Here is a 24,033-nt window from a genome sequence, read left to right on the forward strand (position 1 = left end):
GTATTCTGGAAGTCTGAGCCACTTACCAGAAAGAGACTGAAACAGCAGCTACAACAGTAACAGTGGAGCTGTAATCCTCAGTTATTGAAAACAGAGTTTGTGACCTGGCTCATATGCTGGCTTCATGGTGGTTACATGTATGACATGTCTTTACTATTGCCTTTATTTTAAACCAAGCATAAGCACAGAAAATCTTACCAAACAAGGAATCCACTTAAAGAAGGTGTGAAATTCAAAGCATTAAAGACTCTCTCATTGCTTTTCCAGTGCTTTTTAACTTTTCACCTGAGTATGCACAGTAACAGGAAAGCAAAGCAGAAAAAGTGTTGTGGCAGCCAAAAAGTAATAGAGGGCCTGATGAAAAATAATGAACTCACCTCTATCGACATCAATCTGGGCTCTGACTTTGCTGATGTGGTATTGTGCTTACCTGGAAGAATAGGCTGACCCTGCTGGAAAACAGGAAGCTCCACACATATTTCCCCATCAGCCTGGTCCTTGGCCAGCCATCGATGTGCAGGGAAAGAGAACTGCTCCCCTGAGAAAAGGCTCAGCAACTGCACCTAAATAGCGCCAAGAATTCCAATTTAACTTGCTGATCTCAGAGCAGATGGAACAGAACATGAAACGTGTGGGATGCTGTTGAAATCTTTGCAGGTAGATCTTTGAAGATAACCACAAAACCATGGGTTTGGAGCATTTCTACTCCCTGGATCCAACTGCCCAAATCTGACTTTTGGCTGAGTCATATTTGAAAGCTCAGGGCAGAGGATCTCAAGTGCAACTGAGAAACAGGTTTTGGTCAGCCCAGGAGCACTCCCACAATCTGCAGCTGTTGCTCCAGCTGGTACATCCATCGGGGCTGGCACTAGGTGGCATGGCTTACCACAGATGGGACTTCTCACCAGGAAGCTTGTCAACGCTTGTATCTCTATTCCTATACTTTTATCAGAACAGGAATTAAAGGGACAGGTTTTGATTCTTCAAAACTCCTTGTGACATAAATAGGCCATGAAAGTGCCCCAACTAGCCCCAACACCAACTGAAGCCTATCCAATGCCCTCCATTATTTTCTTCCATGCCCAGCTTCAAGCATGTAGCAGCAAAAGGACCATATGCAAACCAGCTGAAGGGGGAAAAGAGGTTCTTTTGTACTTCAAAGTATTCCTTAGTAAGCACTTCAGAGGCTGCTGTATATTCTAATAGTCCCTGATTATGCTAATTTATACCCATATCTACACTAGATTTTGGATCCTCAGAGAGAAGGGAAGACACTCCTACTTGTAATTTCACTCTGTGCCTCGCAGAATCTAATCTCCTTAATTTGAATATTGAACAAACTCAGATTTACTGGAAACATTTTTATCTCTTTTGCTGCTTGAATATTAAAATTTAAAGACAAAGATTCATCTCGCCTGAAAAACCTGGCACACCTTAGCCTGTCGACATCTGCTGATGAAGCCTGAAAGGGAAATTTGGATTAGCAAAGCTGCACCTCCATGGATATTTTGTGGTCTGATATCATCTCAGTACAGATACAAACACAGAAGCCATGGCACACTGATGGAGGACTAATGTGCCTAACTACCAGAAAAGCTCTGTAGTTGTATAAAATGCTCTTTTCATTTTAGTTCTTCCTGAAAAAAATGTATGTTTCCCAAGAAAGAGTGATGCTAAGTGTCTGAAGGTTGTTCCTCCTGTGTGAAGTCTAGAAATCAATGACTGTATTCCTTTGTCTCTGGACCATAAAAACACTATCTGTAAGGTTTGAATGTATTTCCTTTATTTTTTTTACTTTTCTTTGACTTCCTGCCCATAGTTGCAAAGAGAGAATGACCTGGTCCTGGCTGATGAACCACTCCCTAAAAACTGTATCTGATTGACTGAGATTCCATAAAGAGACAATTAAAACTTATAAATAAATAAGTTCAGTGTTATTTACACTGAAGTGTTGGGTTTTTTTAAATTTTACTGTTGATTTCAATTAATATATCTGAGGTGAAAAGAAGGTTATTAATCACTTTTCATTTTTTTTCTCTTTCCTTTTATTTTTTGTCAGACTTCCTTAGTCTCTCCTTTTTAAATGTCTGTCTCCAAAACTCAATACAGCTGGAAAACAAATAGCTAGGTTTTATAATCAGGCAGTCATCACTTGAATTGAAAGAGATATAATCCCTATAATTCTATTAGGAAAATTCTTAGAGTGATAATAGTTTAGTCTTAGATAATATTTCAGTGTAGACATGAACTGGCTAGAGGTATGAACTCACAGGATCTTGCCTAAACTTCAGTTAACACTTCCCAGATCTCTTCCTTCTGAGTCACAGGCCAGGGTAAAGATAAGCATCAAATAGCCACAGACTTTGAGCACTGATCAATGAATATTTGACTTCAGTGGGCACTTTGCATTTGATAGATCAAGATGTATCATGAAATACAATTTAAACATTGAGTTTACCAGCAGCTTTTAAAGCTCCTCATAAACTGCAGTCTCTTAACCGAGACATAAGAAGCTCTGCCCCAAAGATGGAAGGGTTTCATGTATGCATAGGACATAATTGGCACACACAGTATCTATCACATCAGATATTAGGATAAAAGTCAGATCCTTTACTTTCCAGTCCAGAAACCACTATTCTATGTTTCCCAAACAAACCTTGAAATGCAACTAGCTCGTTCTCTTTGCTTTATTATATTTGCTTAACCTGCATCAAGATATTTTTTACATAAGGAGGAAAAAGGACCTCTTCTTGTCTTTTTCTTGTCAGAGACACAGAAATAGAAACATTTGCAATGTAGCTCTGGTGCTGTGCACCAGGTCCCATAGGCATCAGCCAGAGATTTAGGGAGGACTTAACTAGGCTGGGTTCAGTGACTTTGTGGGTTTAAACAAACTCCAGGCACTTGGTAGCCTACAAAGACTGTAGAAGAGTTGGACTATAGCAGCTAAGTTAAGCAGTCTTCTTTGCTGCCAGCCACACATTTTTAAAGAAACATAATGTATTAAATTGCAAATAGCCAACCCAGACATCATAAGCTGCTTTAATTCCACACAAAACCATTCCTTCATAAGTAATCCCTTAAATGAAGGTGAAAGCATTTGATGAGGCTAATATAATCCCAATGATTTTTTCTTACTCATATTTTGAATCCACTGTCACAGTGACTTCTTTTGGACAGATAAAATTCTTTCTCACTGCATTTACCTCTTTGCAGTGCCAGGCAGGGGAGTTTCCTGCATTTGTATGTCCAATACGTATTTTGTAGAGATTCCCTATGTTCCTAGTATTGACCTGCAAAAGAAACACAACTAAGGAAACAGAACTTTTGTTTAAAAAGAAAGATATGCAACAGAAATTCATTTAGTAACTGTAAGGTGAGACTTTTGATTTGAGGAATTAAATATTCTGACATTTAAACAAGCCTTTCCAACATATTTTACTTCAGATAATCCTTAGACATTTGGGTTTTCTAAAAGACAGCCCTCAAAAATCCCATTGGCCTGCCAATCCCATTTAAATATCTTCAGGAAGTTGCTGTAGCAATTCTTGGCTGAATATTTGCCTCAGTGGGAGATGAATAGAGACCATATGTATGACTAAAAAGCAAAAGTGTCTTGACCATAAAACCTGTCTCAGTTTAGCATCTATACTAGTGACCTGCTCTAAAATTATTTTTGCTTCATGTAGCCATGATATTTTATGAAAAATCTTTTCTTTAGGATTTTTCCTCCTGAGAAGCTGAGGCCTCAGGAACAAAATGTAAACAATGATTATCTGCTGCTGTGGAGTGCAACAGGTGGATCTGTGATTGGTCTCATCTGGTTGTTTCTAATTAATGGCCAATCACAGTCCACATGTCTGAGACTGTTATTCATTCCCTTTCTATTCTTAGCTAAGCCTTCTGATGAAATCCTTCCTTCTATTTTTTTAGTATAGTTTTAATATAATATATATAATGAAATAATAAATCAGCCTTCTGAACATGGAGTCAATTTTCTCGTCTCTTCCCTCATCCCGGAACCCCTGCAAACACAGTCACAAATGGTGAACCCCAAGTGAGGAAAGAACCAACACTGCTTCCATATACCTCTGAGTTTCTCCCTACCCCTCCAGGAGTGTATGCCTTACAATTTTTTGGAAACAATTGTGTTCAGCTTTGAAGCTGCTTTTTACAAAAAAATTTTAATTAAATCAAGTTAAAAAGCTGTATTTGAAAGATTAGCTGTTGGGCAGGCTGGATGAATATGTCCAGTACAGATAACAGGGCACTGAGGGAATAACTTTGTGTGAAGGTTATTCAAACAACCTTACTATGAACTTAAGTGTAGAAATAGAAAGCTTATCTTCAAGGAACTGGAAGTACACCATCAGTCTTCCTTCCTCACTGTATAATTTGTTTTGTTGTAATGTAGGCTTGATTTTCTCTCCAGTTGTTTTCCGTGGAATTAATTTTCGTGTTTTCATTGACATTTTATAGATGGGTGTGAACAGAGTTACCTGTATCATGAATTTCCCTGAACTCAGTGTTATAAATGATAAAGAGGCAGAGCAACAAGGACAGACCACAGTTATGTGCAAATACAGTGCACTCAGAGAGCCTTTTCTCTTTCTATACATTTCAGAGCAGGTTCTCCTTAATTGTATTCAGTGCTGTGGGTACTTGCCTAACAGGGGAATCCTAGATCTCAAACAATGGGACTGTCCTCCATATTTTGCATATAAAAGTCATCATGACTTTTAGTCAAGTGGTGAAATTGATTTCAGTAATGGCAACAGGAAACAGCCAACAACATCTATTGTGAAGGTCTTTCAATCTGTCAGGACCTGCTTACTTGTTTTATCCACTCCTTTCAATCTGGCTGCTTTTGATATCACAGATGGAGAATGACATTCTATATCAGGGGTGCTGGACTCTTCTGAGAAAAGGGATAAGAACTGCACTTTCTGCATCCCAAACACCTACGGGGCCACTGTGGCAAAGGTGAGCTCTTCATCAGTGCTGGCATCCAACACCTGTTCTCAGAAGGGGAGTTGCTACACTGGATACTAATGATGGAAGCACCTGTTTGTCACATGCTCTATAGCAGACACCTGTAGATAACTCCTGACAACCCTATATGCACACACAAGCTATGCAGATTGTGATAAAGGACCTAGTCTGGCTCACCTAAATCACCACATTATAAGACTGATTGAGGAAGAATTTGTTTGTGTAACTGGAAGCAGAAGCAGTTTCAGATAGATTTATTACAGGTATAAAATTTGCCACTATTTCAATAAAGCAGCAGGTGTTTAACAAGGTTAAAATTTTACTCCATATCCTAATTTTTCACATCCTCATTTAATTTTTATTATTTTAGCCCTGTTTCAAATTTGCAAACTAAACAAGTAGCTACTGCTGTATGTTTCTTGGTATTTTCCTGGGCACACTGCAAATAAAACAGTAGTTCTTCAATAGACAATATAAATGTTGAATCAAATAAGCTCATTTCTAGATGTGTGCAACTTACAAAAAGCTGCCTTTTATCACATAGAGTTTGAAATGTCACGCGATCTGGCAGGAAGCAAGAGGGCAACACAATGAATATATGTTACTTACTGTGAAGATGTCTTCATTGCCTCTCTGAAATAATTTTCCCTTCTCTCCATCAAGAAAAATAGGACCTGAACTGCCACGATCCCCATACAATGCAATATAAACCTTTGAGCTTGTTCCTGCAGATGGCACATCACTGGTGAGGACTGACACATTCCACTTCCTAGCTATCAAAAGATAAAAAGACTCGCTGAATTACTTAAACTCAAGATTCTTAAATAAAATGCATTTCGGTAATCAAAATTCTAAGTAATAGCGAGTCAATGAATACAGAAATATGTGTTTCACAAAATTACAGCAGGCAAATATTGAGTTGGCTATATTTGGCATGTCAAGAAATGTCAGGTTTCATTCATATCTTTTATTCTAAATGCCACATATGACCAAGTCAAATTTGAATGAACGTAGATCACCTTTCAAACAGAGTTTTGAAATATTGAAACCCCCAAATATGGGGTTCTCTTTACTTAGAATATATTAGCTCTACTCAGTGCAGTGCTGTGTAATGACAGCCTTGACACTCATCACTTTAAACATTAGGGACCCTGAAAGCAAATTAGCTCTGCTGAAAAAGAACTGTTTAAGAAAGGATCTGTATTTCTGCAAAGGTGTGATCAGCTACATGGATGTAGCAGCTGGTTTGGAACACACTGAAGCTTTACCAGCACAGGAAGGACTTTGATCTGTTGGAGAAAATCCAGAGGGGGCCAGGAAGCTGATCAGAGGGATGAAGAATCTCTGCTAGGAGGAAAGTCTGAGAGAATCAGGTTTATTCAGCCTGGAAAAGAGAAAGCTTCAGGGTGGCCTTCCAGTAACTGAAAGGAGCCTACAGGAAAGATGGAGAGGGACTATTTACAAGAGCATGTAGTAAAAGGAAGAGGGGTGATGGCTCCAAACTGAAAGAGAACAGTTTTAGATTAGATATTAGGGAAAAATTCTTCACTGTGAGGGTAGTGGGGCACTGGAATATTTTGACCAGAGAGGCTGTGGATGCCTCATCTCTGGAAGTGCTCAAGACCAGGTTGGATGGAGTCTAAGTGGAAGGTGTCCCTGACCGCTGCAGGGGGGTTGGAACCGGATGGGTCTTAAGGCCCTTGTAACCCAAACCATTCATTCAGCTGAAATTAGCTGATGATTGAATTCCTTGTTTAGCTTTGCTTGTGTGTGCACCTTTTTCTTTACCTATTAAACTTTATCTCAACCCATGAGTCTTCTCTCTTTTACTCTCTCCAATCCCACTGGTGAGGAAGTAAGCAAGCAGCTGAGTGGGGCTTAGTTCTGACTGGGGCTAATCTGTGACACAAGGTGAGAAAATTGTATTAAGAATTCCCCATAATTCTCACAGTGGATCAACATTGCAGTTAGATTAATGATATTTTATATCATTAATGCTATAAAAGTCAAGGTACTTGTTTAATAGTAATACATTGAACAATTAAATGGTCTTCTTTTCCTCTGACATCCTTATAATTAAGAGAAATATGCCTTATGCATTTCAGATGATCAGAGGAAATAGAGAAAATATTTCTATAGGAGAAAAATGTAAGAAAATGTCTGATTTTGTTGATGGATACCAAGGAGGAAAAAGACTTTTATTAGTAAATTACAGTGATGGCTTTGGGACATATGTATATAAACTAACCATGAGTAGGCTGAGGACGTAAACTAGAAAACATTCATGACAGAATTCATGAAAACATTCAGTCCAGAAGCAGGACTCAAGCTCTAGAACATCTCTCTAGGGGAAGCTGTAATGACTAGAGAGAAAAAGATTTTAAATGAGATTTAGTAATTACGTGGAATTAGTTATCTAATTGCGTAGTTTCCCTCTAGCAAGCAGCTAAACTAGATAAACTGAGAGTCCCTGGGACTGTGATCTATATGCTATGTTGGCTGTTTCTTCTTAAATTATGGCAAGATAAAAACTGAATGCCTTCTAGATGTATGGCATACTCTCTGTAAATCCCAGAATGCTTGCTGAATGCTTTTCTATCCGATTAAAGTAGCTCATATTACCCCTCTTGGTGCTCTTGCCTCTGTCAATCAGAATGTTCCTCTAGCATTGTGAGGTTCTCTCTTCAGCCTTCTCCAATCTTAACTATGAAAATAATTTTTGCTTTATCTGTGCATCTCAGACACCTGATACTCTCTATTTTTTCTTCAAGTTCACCAGGGAGGGTTTAGATTGGATTTCAGATTGGATAGGAAAAATTACTTCACTAAAAAGGGCTGTCAAGCACCGGAGGCTGTCCAGGGAAGTGGTTGAGTCACCAACCCTGAAAGTATTTAGAAGATCTGTATATATGACACCTGGGGACGTGGCTTAATGGTGGACTTTGCAATTCTGGGTTAATGGTTGGACTCAGAGATCTTTTCTAACCTAAATGATTTCACAATTCTCTGATCTTCCCTGTACCACTAATGAATATATAAACCCTATGACAGTATGGTACATCTCACTGTCAACCTTTTGTCCTGCTCTGAGGTGACCATTTTATTCCTTCTCTTTCAGTTAACAGAAATAAAAACCAAGTCATTCAGTTAATATTCATTTCACCACTTGCTGTGGTCTCTGCTAATTGTATCCTGAGGGAGTACCTCACATCTCATGTTTCGAGTGCTTAGTTTGCTCAGTAACCCTCAGTAACTCAGTAATAAGGATCTTATTAAAGGTTCCTAAACTTTGATCTGGAAACACTGAGGTGTTGTGAATGCAGCACAGAGTGCTGTGAATCCAGCAGAAAGACTGTGAGTGATAGAGACATATATAGCTGTTAACTCACCTATAATTTAGACATTATTTACAGCACAGAGTGCTGTATGACATTCAGATGGATTCTAGCAATTTCAGGTTGCATTTTTCAAACAAAGGTTTTATTTCTTTAACATTAAAGGGATGAAAAAATACCACTGAGACTCTTCACTTACAGCAGTTCTAAAACATGTGAAGGAGGACACCAAAAGAAGTGGTCATGGACAGAAGAATGTCAGAAACAAGGGCAGTATAGGAAATAACACACAGCTATCTGGTGTGAAATACATTAGACAATACATCTTGTTTTAGAGTTATAACATTAGTTTATTACAGAGTATACACCGCTTCAAACAGAAATATAACATTCATTTAGGAGGAAACATATCAGCCACTGGACTTCTAAAAAAGTTGAGTGCTTCTAGGTTTCCTACCTGGGCTACAAACCCCTTTTGCTTCACATGCAACTTCTACTTCCCTTCCACGTGCCTTCTGTCCCACACAGACACAATCAAAGCCTCTGGGCCAAGAGGTATTTGCATCAGCCTTTTATTAGGTCCCCAATCTGGATAACCTAAGGATCATGACCCAGGGCTTATCACAGCATGTACATGCTAGTTATTCTAGACAGTCTTCAAGAGTACAGAATGGCCAAATTCTCATTCTCTACCTGAAAAGCAGCACCTTCTTTTTTCAGGTATACCTCTGACTTCCTTATCAATGAAGTGGGGTACTGTGCAGTATTAGGAATTAAATCTAACCAAAAAACTGAAACACTCTCCCTAACCACAATATACATTAAATATTTTCCAATTTTGTGTGTTACATCATTTACTGAAAATTGTAAACCATATATAGGTGCTTACTACATACATGCAGTATTAAAAAACAGGTATCCAAAATAATTCCTGTAAACAGGTATCCAAAATAACTCTAACAACAGATTTAAAGATCCTGGAACATATTGCATACGCCTTGGATTCTCAAAATACAACATATTTACAAAACAAAAAAAATCAAACAAACAAAGGAGAAAACCCAAAACAAAACCACAAATACAATCTCTAAAGTACAGAGAGAGTTTGTTAGAACACACAACTAAAACTTTCAGTGTATGTAGTACAATTTAAAGAGTAAGTGGTGCTGTCTCAGAAGGAAATATGGCAAGAGCAGTCTTGAAGTCCATTGCAAACAGTCTCAGTTCTCAGTTCTTAAATATGCCCCTTTTCTAGTGCCCTCTGAGATAAATAGGCCTCCTTATTTTGATGTCTGGGTGATCCTACATGGAAAAATCTATTTTCTCACATACATGTTCCGCGGCTGGCCTTTAAAATCTCAAACAGCAATTTTATAATGTATATCTGTATAAAATTAACATGACTTCTGTTTCCTACTTGTTATTGTATTACAGCATTTGAATAGTATTTCCTACTTTTCATTTTAAATTAAACCTATCTGTTGATTTTCTTCTGGGAAAAGCATTTCTACTGAAAGGCAGTTTTCAAACTCCTTCTCAAATGTCCTTAAATCCAAAAATCTTGTCTTAAATCTTGGGCAGGTATTTCAAATTTCTGTTCTCGATTGAAAAAAGCAGCCAAAATTTCTCTAAAATTAGATGATCAGTACACCACTACTTCTTAGAAGATAATATTTCATGGAAAAACTAGCCAAGAAATCATTGCCTTGGAAGAACAACTTTTCTTTGTATAGTGGTTCCCATAAAAAATTAACATTTGTATTTCAGCACTGATATAAAATTGTGACTTATTTTTATCTAGTTATTTAGACTGGGAGTTTTATTGGTTGTGCCGTTCAGCAGCTTATTATGTGATTTTTTTTTTCCTGAAGATGTTTTCACTAATCTAAAGTAATGGAAATTCCAAGATCTTTATTACAAGTTTTTCTCATCTTTACTGTTTCCATTGTTCATTGTAGAAGAGCAAACTACTTCTTCATTGTCTTCTTCTGTAGGAAAGGCATTTTTGTTTTTCAGATTTTCAGAGGCTTTATGTTCAGTGCTATCTAAGGAAGTGTCACACTTCAGAAATGTTTCAGAGTGGCAAGTTTCTGCTGGATCTGCCAACACGGGAGAACACTTTTCTCCAACAATATAAATTAAACTTATTCTTAAGGTTTGACATTTTTTTGTCTTTCCATTGGTTAGCTCAGTATTTCTGCCTGTGACAAGATCACTGGGTATGTGTTTGGATACACAATTTTGACAATTTCTTGCTTCCATGGGGTTTGCATTCATATCCTCTGTAATACGTAACTCCCCTAAAAGGTTTGTGTCTTTCAAAGTTGAGGATGCAAGTGTCCCAAAGTTACTAATAAAATCTAAGGTGTTATCAGCATAAAACCTATTAAAGATATTATTGACAATCTTATTGATAGAGTTATTCTTCAAAGTCACATTATTTTTGTCTGTCAGGTCATGACCTGACCATTCTAAGTGTTTGCTCTTTTTGGCCAACAAATATGGGCCCAGCTGGTTCTCAATATCAGACGCCTTTTGGTAGGCATACCCTCTCTGCTCCTCATTAATTGGTGTTACTGTTACCATCAGTATTGGACAATGTTGGCCACATATCGCATGGAGTCTATCCAGAGAATCTTCTTCACGAAGAGCACTTCTATCAACATTACTAACACTAGTTGGCTGAGATTGTATGGGTACAGCATTTGAAGGCTTTTCCAAAGGATGCACCTTGTTATCAGGCAATCTAAATTCTACAGATGAAAAGGCTGGAAAATTGGTGTCAGCCTGTGTGGAAGTAGAACCTACCACGGTTGATGGATTGGTGTTGTCTTTGTTTGGTGCAGGAAGGATCTTGCCATTGCGACTAGGTTTGCCTTTTGTATTTGACTCATCCTGAAGGGGGTCTGAATCACTATTATGAGGCATATTGAAGTAGCTGCAAAAATTTTCAGGGGGTTTTACCATGTCTTCAAGTTCTGAAGAAGGGATCTCATCAAGGGCAGGGTACTGATCCAGATTGCCAAAGTGAGAGTATGGGACCTCATCGCTTTCAATTGATGTTGTATCCAAATTACCATACATTCCAATCCGTTCAGGTGGTGACCTTCTTATCAAATGATTTTCTTTCAGAAGCCATTTGCCTTTATCTATCAATATTCCTTCATCTTCACTAGCCTGAATGCTAGGTTGACAATGTTGATTTGGAGATTCCCCTAAACAGTCATTAGTATAACTTGTCTCTTCTCTGTTAAGAGCAGATTGTGGTGTTGGTAAAGGAGTATTTTCTCTTCTTGATATACTGTCGTCTTCATTTACTTTTACTGTATATTCTTGTGATGGTAGTGAGGAATGCAAAAATTTCTGTGCAGAACAAGACATCGATTCTTGAGAAAAATAAATTATTTTTTCCCCCACAGCAGAGTGGAATCCTTCAGTATCTGCTTGAAATACCTTCGACATATAAGGAAATCCTTTGTGAAAGTCAGGCTTAAATGAAGATTCTGTCTTGCCATAGAGTCTCTCAATAGTTCTCTTGACATAGCCAGTATTATAATGTTTTTCAAGTGCTTCCTCCCCACTTTCATTGGTCAAGTCACTGGATGCTCTAAAATTATTATCACTCTCTTCAGTATCTGGTCTGTAATCTGACCAGTCTGAAGTAGCAGGACTTTTTAAGCATTTTTTTAATGGAGAGGTGTCAGAACACATTTTATTCTCCAGTTCTTCTACTTGCAATTTCTGCTCTCCTTCAGTCATGTCACATTCTGTAACTTGCTTTGATTCATAACGAAATGATAATGGAGAGACTGTAGATAACCTCTCAGAGGTTTCCTCAGAAACTTCTGCATCTTCTTTGTCACCCTGTACAGAGTAATCTTCATTATTATATTCTAGAGAGGTTTCAGCATCGAGTGTAAGTTGGTTTTTAGGGGTTTTGTCAATATCTGATGACTTTGGATCAACATCCTCATCTTCACTTTTATCAGTACTAACAGGTACAACACCTTTTTCTCCTTCTAACTCAGAAGTATCCTGATCTAAAATACAATTGTTATCATTAAAAGTTACACTATGAACTGTGGAGTTGGGCTCTACTGAAGATTCTGATTCTTCATTAATGAATGATGTATCTTGAGTTTTTTCATATAGGCTACCAGGCATTTCTTCATTTCCTTCTGGTGTCTTTATAGCTGATGGAAGGCTACAGGTATTTGAATTAGTATTGGCCAATTGACCATCTAGTGTTTCAGGAGCAGTCACATCTAAAGCTGCTGTTTCTTTACAAAAATCCCTCTCCATATCAAAACAGCTTTCTGATTCCCCAGTTAATTTTAGAGCTTCTTCAGAATTGACACTGTCCATAGCAATACAAGGCTCAACTGCTTCCTCATGTTCATGCAAATGTGTATCATTAGGAATTTCAGATGTGGGCACATTCTCATGTGTGGAGCCTGGCTTTTCAAGTTCCTTCCTGAAGTGTACTAAGTTATTTTCTGTTGATTGTTGGAGATGTGAGAAGACAGCCTTCAGCTCATCAGCTTGTTCTATAGCTGCAGTTTGTTTCAGAGATTTTAACTGAGTAAATATTTCAGAACAGCTACAGGCATTTTTTTGCATATCATCTGTGATTGTCCCAATCAAACTCTCTCTCAGGTTCAGCAAAAGTAGCCAAGCTAAGAGGGCATTGGAGGAAGAACCAAAAGCTGCAGGAGAAAGATCCGAAAAGCTGCAAGATTTTCCAATGCATCCACTATGTCCTCTCTGCAGACCAAGCAAGGCTGATTGAAGTTCATGCAGCAACATGCTGGACATGCAACTATTCTGAACTTCAATTCCAATTTTCTCACTAACAATTGGGCAATCAGCTTGAACAGCAACCTCAGATCTTTTTCTTTGGCATAGGTTGGTAACTTGAATGTCGGCTTCTGCCATCTTTTTATTATTGTCATGTGCTTCGTGAAACAAACGCAGCTTACTATCCTGATGAAATTCTGACTGTATTAGATACTTGGCTTCTTCTAGTAGACATGTATTAGAGTGAATCACAGATTGTCTTTCATCTGAATCTTTGGCTGAGTCTTCTGAAAGTCTCAATTTACCAATAGGCTTTAAAGGTTTTTTTGTTAGATTATCTTCAAGTAGATGTGGCTTTCCAGTTATATGCACATTATTTGTGATAAATCTAGCTTCTTTTTCTAAAGAATCATCAGTATTTTCTTTAGGAAAAGAACAGGCATTGCTATTCTCTACAGTTCCTTCTTTTTTCTTTATAGGGGGTAAGACAGAATTTGAGAACGAAGTTTTCAGCCAAGTTTGCACATAGTTTTCACGTGAATGCTCAACAACCTTCTCTTGAAAACTGTCCTGGTTTAGAGCCTCTAGTGTAATGGCACTCTCTGACATATTTTTCTTATTTACATCTTTACCTAGATTTTTCTTCGTCTTTTGCTTTTTCTCTTTCTTTGATAGCAAATGTTCCAAATTATTCTTTTCCTTTTCATTTTCAAAGCTAAGATTTTTTGGCACTTCTGACAATGGCTTTGAAGTCACTGATGAGTTAGGTGTCTGTTTGAAAGAACTGGTCATAAGATATGTGCCTTCTTTCTCAGTACAAAGTGTATACTGACTGTGTTCAGATTCATTGTTTGAATCAGTTGTCTTTAGACCCTCTTCACTCTTTGCAGCTGAAATGATACTGGTTTTTTTGCCTGACTTCAATTTTACCTTGGCTAACTTCTTGTTATTACTTCCTTTTTTTTTATTAGATGACGATGATCCATTTTGTTCCACTGAATCCTGGTGATCAAACTCATCTTCAGGATATATGGTTTTGTCTGAATTGGCAGACCCATCATTGTTTCTTACAAAATATTCAGATCCTTTTTTCTGAGGCATATCAGAATATTTCTCCATAGCCTCTGTTGTGGAATCCTGTGAGATATGCAGTCCCTCGTTTCTCATTATCCCTGAAATTTCTTGATGCTTTTGACTTTCATATGTACCTTGCTCTAGAAAGCTAGATGATTTTCTTTTCTTCTTCTTTTTGGTGAGGGATGATGCAGACTGGTTGTTCTCAATGTGTGTTGTCCTCATGGATTCAGTCGTGGCACTGATTTGAGTCTCAGTAACAGTAGGAAAGAATCCAGTTGTTTGATTTACTTTCTCAGTAGGACTCTTACTGAGTGGAGATGCCATCATTTTCATCTGGCTATGTTCAGCACAGGCTGAATGCACTGAATCTTGAGAAATACCTACTAAATCAGCAGCTTGGCATTTTATTTCTTCTTTTGACTGACATAATTCTGAATATGTAATGAAAGAGCTCACTGATCTTTTTACTTGTTTAATATCGCATGACTTATGGATGTGATCTGCTGTACCTGGCCTAGCTGTCTGGTAAGTTTTTGACGATGGCATGAAACCACTGATGTTAGCTTTGGAGGTTGATACTAAACTACTGTATGCACCTTGTTCCACAACTGATTTCTCCAATATATTCTGTGCCAATTCATCCTCATTAGTCCCTTCTAATGCCTTCCTGTTTGTGGTTTCTATTAACTCACTACTTTTGTGGCTTACTTTAAAAAGCATTTCTTCCTTTATATTTTCTGAGGACAGCTTTAATAAACCATTGTCACTAATCTCATTAAACTTTGGATTACTGACACTTGATTTTTTTCTGCTTGAATGAGCTACCATGCAATACTCAGATGTTTTTTCTCCATTCTGTACTTCCTCACTGTAGGAAAACTGTCCTATTGTCTTCTCTTGAACTTCTTTCTCAGATACCAAGGTGACACTCTCAACCACTGCTTTCTTTTGCCTAACACGCCTTGGCCCAGGGGTAGGAGGCCTGTAAAAGCGAGGCTTGATATTTTCCTCAGGTACATTGCTTACATCTAAATCTGCAGAATGGTTCTTCTCAGAGACATTGCAATCAGCAGTTTTCAAACCAGATTCTGATTCTTTTTCTGGCATTTCCACATTGGATTGCTGTAATAAGTCTTCCTCTGAGTTATTGCAGCTCTTCAAAAATGGAGCATCTTTTGGATTTATACAACCTGATGTATTTACATTGGATGAGCAGTCTTCCACATTCATTGCAGAAGAATTGCAGATGGAGACATTTTTGTCATCAGAAAGGCCAGCACGACTTACGGTGGTTGTCCACTTAATGGTTTCTTCCTCTTTAATTTTGAATCGAACTTTCATTTCCACTGTGATACTGCCATCTTGGTTAACATGAACAGACTTCTCAATGTCATCTTGATACTGTGCCACAGATAAGTCTTCACCAATAACTGACCGATTTCCTCCTATCCCATTATGGCTGTCAAGAACATAGGAAGAATCTGAGTTGTTATCATTTGAGTTGTTATCGTTGCTGGATCCTTTATCAGAAGAAACTGAGAATATCTGAGATCTTGAACTAGAGTCCATTTCAGCTCTCACTACCCATAATTACATTGAAAGAACACAGATTCATTCAGAAGACAGAAAGCAGAGCAGACAAATACCATGGATAAGGATCCCGATGATGAGACAGCGGACAAGCAACAAAGGAAAAGAAGAAAGGAGAAAAATTAGTATTAAAGATGCTAATGAAATGTGTTCTTTTACATACTTTGGTTTTTTTATTTTTTTAAATTCGAAAGTACAGGGAAAAAACCCATTGGTAATCTTGCTATTCATCTATGAAGTTTTCAGAGAAAGAAATATGAGAAAATCTTAATAAAGAATTAAGTATTTAAATGCTTGTCCAGTTATTTTATTTTACAATAAGTTCTTTCTAATGCCAGAACTACAGTCTTTTTGAAGCTCCAAAGCCTAAAAAAAGTACAAGATTATCTCATTTTATACTTAATTGAGAGCTGAGGTTGCCTTGACCTTTTCAAAGAATTCATAGGTACTCACTTGTTTGGGTTTCAAGCTACCAGCTTTACTTCTTCATGCTTTAGTGATCATTATATCACTTCCTACTAGTTCTTACAGTTATCACTAAAACATGTCACTCAAGGTGTGTTCTTGGGCTTTAACAATCTACAGTACATGAGTAACTACTCTTTGTAATGTCACTGACATGTGACAAAAGGGTTCATATCCAATCCTCTGACCTTCTGTAAAGAAGTAAACATTGAAGTTCTTGAACTCCTCGTAAAATCTGAACTTAAATCATGACATTCTGGAACACATTTATGTATCTGTACAGTAGACAATGTGCAAAACTCAGCAAAGCCTATGAGAATACTTCTAGACTTCAGTGACTTTTGAATTTGGCCCAAAATGTGTTAGCATACACAATATATTTTCCCACAATATGTTTTGATTATTCTGCAATAACTTGGGTCTTTTAAAAATTTTATCTCATATCTCCCACATAGTTGTTTGTCACTGAAGAGTTGAGAGCTAAAAGAACATGAGCAAGAATAAAGTTTTGCTGTCTTCCAAGGTCTTCTGCATGTGCAAGGGAAACAGTGCAGGTGCACCCACACAAAGGTATGAACAACTGCTACTAATATCTAAATACATATATACATACATATACATATATATATATATATACATAAATATATATATATGATCCACCATTTAATAGATAGGTTCTACTTGCAAAAAGCATTTTAACACATATAATATTAACTTATCTACATTTCTTGAATTTAAGTTTGTTTGTTTTTTAAGTGGTTTCACATCAAGACTTTTACAATAATATATTACCGTTATAGAAACGTGTCTATAACTTCAGGCAAATGGACTTTCAAGCTTTACCATGAACTGAATAAGAAACAAAGGTTTGTACTAATTCTTCCAACACAGACCAAAACTTATGCTTTACAAAGTAAAAATCTCGCCTTCCCTGTCTCAGGAAATGGAATTGGAACGAAGATGCTGAAATTTAATTTTCCATGCTTTCATTTCATCAGTGGTATCTCCTACACCTGATATTTTTTAAATTCTCAGGTTAAAGACAAAAAGAGGGTTGCTTTTTCCTCCTTCCTTCTGTGATTGCTGTTGACTAAGAATTAGAAGAGGGAGATAATTATAGTCAACAACTCAGATTTTCTACAATTGTAAGGCTCAGTATTTGTCTCAAAGCAGAATCTAGGTAGGATTTTTGTTTCTGCAGAACTTTCATTCTCAAAATGTTCTTATTCATTCTCTCTTGACTCATTAGTTATGCTCTGCAAACAGGTCTCAAGCTGTGCAAGTCAAAGTAGATGAAGGCTGAAAAAAACTAAAATTAATAGCCTGGTGGGGAGATAATAAACTGCAAGGAATGTGAATGGAACTCCCTCAAGCAAACGGAAATCAAATGTCAAATCAAAATATATTAACGTGCTCCATGACACTGTCAGGGTTACTGCAGAAAGTCCCAGTACAGTAACAATTACAGTGTTCCCTGGGTTCTCCAGTACAGCTTGAAGATGTAGCAAGAGTAGACAGTACTCTGGATTAAGGAAGTTCCTCCAGACAGCACCTCAGCCCTACAGGATGCTCTAATGTCAGGAAATCCCATAGGACTTAAAGCCCTGGTACTGCAGCATTTTGTTTCCCTCAAGCTATTCATCTAGCCTGACTTCTCTCCAAGAGCTCCTCATTTTCTTGCTCATCCACTGGACACTTCACACTCTTCCTGATCTTATCAGTGGAGCAATTCCCTGAGTAATCAAAGAGAAAGTACATATTTGTGTGTCTTTTCCCAAACTTATTAAAAAATATATAAAACAGCCATGAGGATATGGGAATGGACAATGCTCAGTTTAGGCAAAAGCAGCTTCAAAAACATGATGAATTTGGGACTGGGTGGATGCTATTCTAGTTTTCCTGTTTATGCGGAGCATGCAACAAGAGAAGAAGAGTAAGTCATGACAAGCCAAACCTCCATTTTTTATGTTCTGAAAACTGAACAAAAGCTTTGCCCAAGCAATTCAATGAGACCCTGAAGTAACCTGAGGTTTTACTTTTTACCACTGTTGTTATTAATTCTGACACCAAAAAATTAATGACAATGGCAATCAAGAGAATATAAAGTGAAATATACTCATAAATTTTCATCCATGTTCTAAGTCTATCAGAAACAAAATATGCATAGTAGCTGAGTACTTAGCAGAAACTTGCATTTTAAAAAGAAAATTAACACTTTGATCTTTCATAAGCTTATAGAGGAGTCACAGCAGATATAAACAGTTTCAACTGGCCTTTCTGAATATCCTTGATCCTAGTAAGATTGTCACTGTTTATGTCTTATGCTGAGAGAGATAAACAAATTATTAAAATACAAATTAATTCAAAGAACTTACTCTTTTCACTTTCTGACTTGGCATTTGCTTTTGGGTACACGCGATTCCCAATTCCAAGCAATTTAGCAGGTCGCAAATACCCAAGGGATTCATAATTGCTTGGTTTAAAAGGCTCTCTCCCCGCTGCAACTACAGCTCCAGAGCACAATATCAGGGCCTGAAGATTAGGAACCTGGAAAAAAAAGTAACATTAAATTCTCTGCCTTAGTAACCACCAAAAAATAATGTAAGACGTTCATCTCTTTCAAGCTTTAATATCTTCACTCCTTAGTCTCTACATTCATTTGCAGCAGACTATTAAATATGTATCACAGCACGGAATTAATTTTTCAATTCCTATAAGGCAATTCCTATTTCTGTGAGGATATATCTTGTTATATAAATACATTGGATAATTACTTCAAGAAGCAACTTGATCAAAATTTTCTTAAATTTTAAGTGTTTACAATGCAGTTTTGTTTCATTGTTGTGTAGTGGCCTTTCATAGTCATGAAATATGAATATGCATTTGGAGGTAGGTATACATAAGAAGATGTGGAGGAAAAATTCAGAATACAGCACAAGCAGTTGACTCATACTTCCACAAAGGAATAGGACACCACCACAGAGCATTATACTTTGGAAAAGACCTCTGAAGGTCATGTAGTTTAACCCTCTTCTCAAAGCAGATCTGACTGCATCAAGATGCTCAGAGCCTTATCTGACAGTTTTGAATGTATGTTCCAAAATATATTGCAAATTAATGCTTACAAACTGCACTTCACTAACTTGTAGGTAATATGGACAGTTTCCCAACCTAATATACAATTTCAACAGGTGAAGGGTAAACAGGAGATTACTTTTGAACTCTTTGAGTTCTGCACAGATTTCTCTTTCTAGATACCTGCTAAATGTAACCATAACTGTTTTTCTGTGGTTAAACAACAGATAGAAAAAACACTGAGATGAAATTATACAAACAGCACACGAGACTAAAATCTGAATTATTAGTGCTGCACCATCTCAGTTTAGAGGTACAGAACCTAGTCCATGGTTTGAAACTATAACAGGCAATCTGGTGTCAGGGTTCCAAGTAATTAATGGCAAACCACTCTGCATTTGTGCAATGATAAAAGTACTTGTGGACATTAAATGCTACTTATCATGTTCTAAACATTAAAAATCCGAGATAAATAGTGTTACGACTAAAGGAAGGTTTTGTGTAAATGGATAAAAGTACAGACTTGGCAGCATGCCTTAAAGAGGCCTGAGTATGAGAAAAAAGTGTTTTTTCTTTTTTGCTTAAAATGAAATGTGTCCTCACTAACTTCTCTCAGTTCACAAGATTCCAGTCTATTTCCTCCAAGCCAGAAGTCCTTCTGAAGGGGAAAAAGCATAGAAAGTAAAAAGATTAAATTTAGCACATCAGGACCTTGTTTCAATCATGGATACAACTTCTTTTTTATTTAAAATAATCTAGAAGGAATCACAAAAAAAAGTCAGTACTCAGCCTTTTTCTCACCTTTCTGCCATCAGTGGTATAGAGTTTTGCAACTGGATATTGCATTAACTCACTCATATAATCCAGAAAGGCCTCAAATGTTTGTGTATTTTTCTTTCCCAAAACTATGGTGCGCCTAAGTCTTACATCCCCATTTTTGAAAACAAGCATCTTTTTGGGGGTTGTTATTCTGCTTTCTCGACGGCCAAACCCATCTTCATTCTGCCTTGCCAATTGCACAGCTCGACGACGAGCGCTGACAGGCCTGCTGATCTGCCAGGGCAGTGGCTTTTTGCTGGCCTGTTCCAGGTTGATGGGCTTCATTTTCCTCTGATGGGAGCAAATATAGGATTTTCCATCTTCCAGATCCTCCAAATTGGTGATGCTGTGTCTCCCTCTTGGTGTACTAATATTCCTGACTCCAAAAGGTAACGGGACCCGTTTGGATAAACTATCCAGCAAGGCATCAAACGTCTTGTAGGACCTGCTATTAACAACCATTTTGATTCCATTAAACTGGGAATCTCCACTTTTATAGAAACAAATCCGTTTTGCCACAACAGGTTCGGTAACGTTGAAATGGCGCGCGGATAAACTCTGCTCACTCTCGGAGGAGTTTGGATGATTCGCCGAGTAACTGCTGGAAGGTGTTTCACTCATTTTGTCAGCAACCTGGAAGAAAGAGGAGATGGATGTAAAACTTTCTCTGTGACTGGCAAAAATATGATCTACATTTTGAAAGGTGCAGGAAGAGGATTTATGGGAAACCAACAGTAGCATGTTGTGCCAAAAATCACTGGATTTAAATGGATTCAAGCTGTTATCACTAAATTCCACAAAGACTCCAATACTGTCAGATTAAGTTAGCATAGCTCTACTTGCAAGTATTCCCAAAACTCTCCAATGTTCTTTCAAATCTCTTATCATTTTGGTACAAGAGACCTTTTCTTAGAAGGAGGTGGTTTGTCAGTCCGTCCTTTCTTGAGCATGAAGCTAATGACATTTCACATTTAAGAAAAGTCCTTACTAGGAGAGAGAAATCTGTGCTTTGGGATGTGCCTTTAGTCCAAAATAGCTAAACTGAAAGACAGTGCAATTCAGTCTGATCTTATGTACTAGTTTCATACCAAGGCAAAACCATGGAAGTCAGAGAAAAGTTTCCTGATTTACATCACTATAATCTATATCATAATAAGGCCCAAAACATATGTTAGAGTGATGTTTTATCATAAATTGACATATTGTTTGCTTTTCTTTTGCAAGTTTTATATCTCACAATATATACCTAATACAACTGTCGTCGTTATACTGAGACAAAAAAACTATTTACAAGGAATTTTTAGTAAAAAAAGTCTTTAAGTCTCTCAAAAAGACACAAAAATTTCAGGTATTCTTCAAGAGAAGTAGCCTTGAAATAACATTTAAATACTGGTCTTATAAACAACAAATTATTTCTGACAACCATATTGATAGTCTTCATGCTTGTAAATAGAGCACAAATCTTTCCATTTTAATCCAATCTAAATACAGATACTCTAATGACAACCCTTTAAGTGACTAAAATAACTATTTTAATGATTGCCTTGCTTTCACTGAAACACAGGGTAAAAACTTTCAACTAATTAGACTTAAGGAAACAGTTTTAGTAGACTTTCACTGAAAAGCTACATAACAGCCTCAGGGAACACATCATCAAAATAAAATAAATTCTTTGATGATGTAACCTTGATATAGCTGCCATATTGAGTAATGGAACAATCTCTGGCTACCATGTTTTTTTAAATGAAGCTATGCAAAACTGTATTCTGATTATTTTAATACTGCATGTATCTGTTCTGAAATTGATAATAAGATGTTATGCTTTAAGACAGTGAAGGTTCAAATAAAGTCAGATTAGATAAGATTTTATCTTACTGTGTTCTTACAGCTTTTCCAATAATGCTTCAGCTGAAGTGCAATAATGCACTGCTTCAGCTCAGGTGTTTTGCCTTCACTAGGAGTTAATTATTTTGACCAGAGATCAAAACACAGGAAGAAACGTCTCCTTATAAGACATAGTTTATGCTGTAAAATATACTCCTCTAAGTGCTAAAACTGAAAAATAGCCCAACAGGACTTCAATAGAATGATGTACTCTAAGACTGATTTGCATAATCACAATTCCATTTAAAATAAATAAATAAATTTTAAAAGCCTAAAAAATGAAAAAGGAAAAAAGCATTTAATTAAGGAATAAGCAAGAAGTTTTCAAGGTTGGCTGCAGCACCTTATACAACCCAGCTGCTGAAATGGCTTACTCTCTGTAGGAGGGAGGAGTTCCACTTGAACTGAAACCACTGAGCGGTACAGTTGTTCATCTTTTTTGGCAGATCTACTCATCAGCTGAGTAAATTTTCCCTATGCTTCTATACTGAGAGGTTGGTTGGTGAGTTTAGACTAGGAAAACAGTCTGAACCAGACATTTTATGTTGTCAATTTTATGCTGCATGCATCATTCTGCTTAGCTGGATGTGCCGAGTGGAAATCCATAGGGGCATTTTTGTTGCTAGCTACAACACAAACTTTCCTTCTCTCATTGCAGAGTAAATGTTCTACTCAAGCAAAAGGAGCAATGACAGAAGTTCTTGAGTGAACTGAATGCCATGTTACTGCATTTCTGCTGGCCAAGAGTGGAGTTTGAGAGCCCAATCCAGGATCTCTGGGGGAAAAGCGCTGTTGTCAACAACAGCCAGAGGGAGGAAAGAACAGACACAGCTCCTCAGTTACCCTCTACTGTACTTCTAACACTTGTGAAAATGGAGTGGAATTTCATCTAACTGTGTGATTTGATTATTCAGTCTTACAAGAGATAAAATAGGTGGATTTTCTCATGAGACCACTGGCATTAATCACTTTAGAATTAGAGTCTTAGAAGCTGTTCTAGATATTTGTGCGTGTGCAAAACAGTCAGTTACATAAGCATCAACATTTGAAAGAGAAATGCAACAGATTTTACATAAAGCTAATTATTATACTTAGTCTTGACACTGTGGAAGTACTGAAATCCAAGACAAAGAGGGAGTATACATTTCAATAAAGAAAAAGACAATTTCAGTGTAAACATGAAATAATTTGAATGTACAAAACTAACTAAGTAAAATAAGTTTTCCTTAGGAAAATGGAGGATAGATCTTTATTTGACATACTACATTTCTAGCATTAATTTTAATAGGAAAAATTTCTTATGCATCTTTTAGATACCTTATGATTACCTTTTACAAATAGAAAACATTTCAACAATGAATGATTGGCTTATTGTGGAAGTTATTTTTTCATACTACAGGCCACCACAAAATACTTCATCATAAACATACTATCAATTTCATACTTAAATGATATTATTCTTAAATTGAGAAATAGCTGATATTACATGAAATAGGACATCTATTAAAATACTTTGGCAACTAAAATCTTGAGAAGTGCTCCAATAAAATCAAACAGAAATCAGAATTTAATCCTTTCCCTGTGTTCTATAAACAAACCACCACAACGTTTATGCACAAAGCTGAATTCTATAAAGACACTAAGTGGAACACTTTGTTCTAAATACATAAGAATACCTTCAATGCCATAGAGCTGGTAAGCATTGCATATAATTTTATCATACTCACCCACAGTCCTATGTAAATAAAAGAGAGTATAGCTTGTTTTCAGAGATTTATAAATTGTACAACATCTATGCTGCATGAAACAACATCCTTAGTCTTATTCCAAGTGTGCTCAGCCAGGAAAAACATCATAATCCACTTGCTTAATCTCAGCTAATGTGAATCACCAGACCAGGTTCACCACAGGCAGCTACTGCTCAGAGCAGAATGTCTAACATCTCATCCAACAAGTCCTCTCATATGATGTTAAAACACAATTTGCCTATTAAATATTT

The 24,033-nt window shown here is 37.0% G+C and overlaps 1 protein-coding gene across 1 annotated transcript in view; it reads right to left on the bottom strand.

The window, feature by feature from the left end:
- The window catches only part of RP1 (RP1 axonemal microtubule associated), a gene marked incomplete at both ends in the record, with an annotated part of 161,303 nt that extends 140,532 nt beyond the window's left edge, over positions 1-20,771 (bottom strand). The window contains 6 exons of the mRNA XM_084203553.1: positions 431-563; positions 3,207-3,293; positions 5,602-5,765; positions 10,265-15,781; positions 18,632-18,803; positions 20,133-20,771. Of these exons, the coding sequence (XP_084059679.1) occupies positions 431-563; positions 3,207-3,293; positions 5,602-5,765; positions 10,265-15,781; positions 18,632-18,803; positions 20,133-20,771 (6,712 nt within the window). The remainder of the gene's footprint in view (positions 1-430; positions 564-3,206; positions 3,294-5,601; positions 5,766-10,264; positions 15,782-18,631; positions 18,804-20,132) is intronic.
- Between the last annotated feature and the right edge of the window lie 3,262 nt (positions 20,772-24,033).

This window comes from Fringilla coelebs, assembly GCF_963513975.1.
Source record: "Fringilla coelebs genome assembly, chromosome: 1".
NCBI classification, from domain to species: Eukaryota; Metazoa; Chordata; class Aves; order Passeriformes; family Fringillidae; genus Fringilla; species Fringilla coelebs.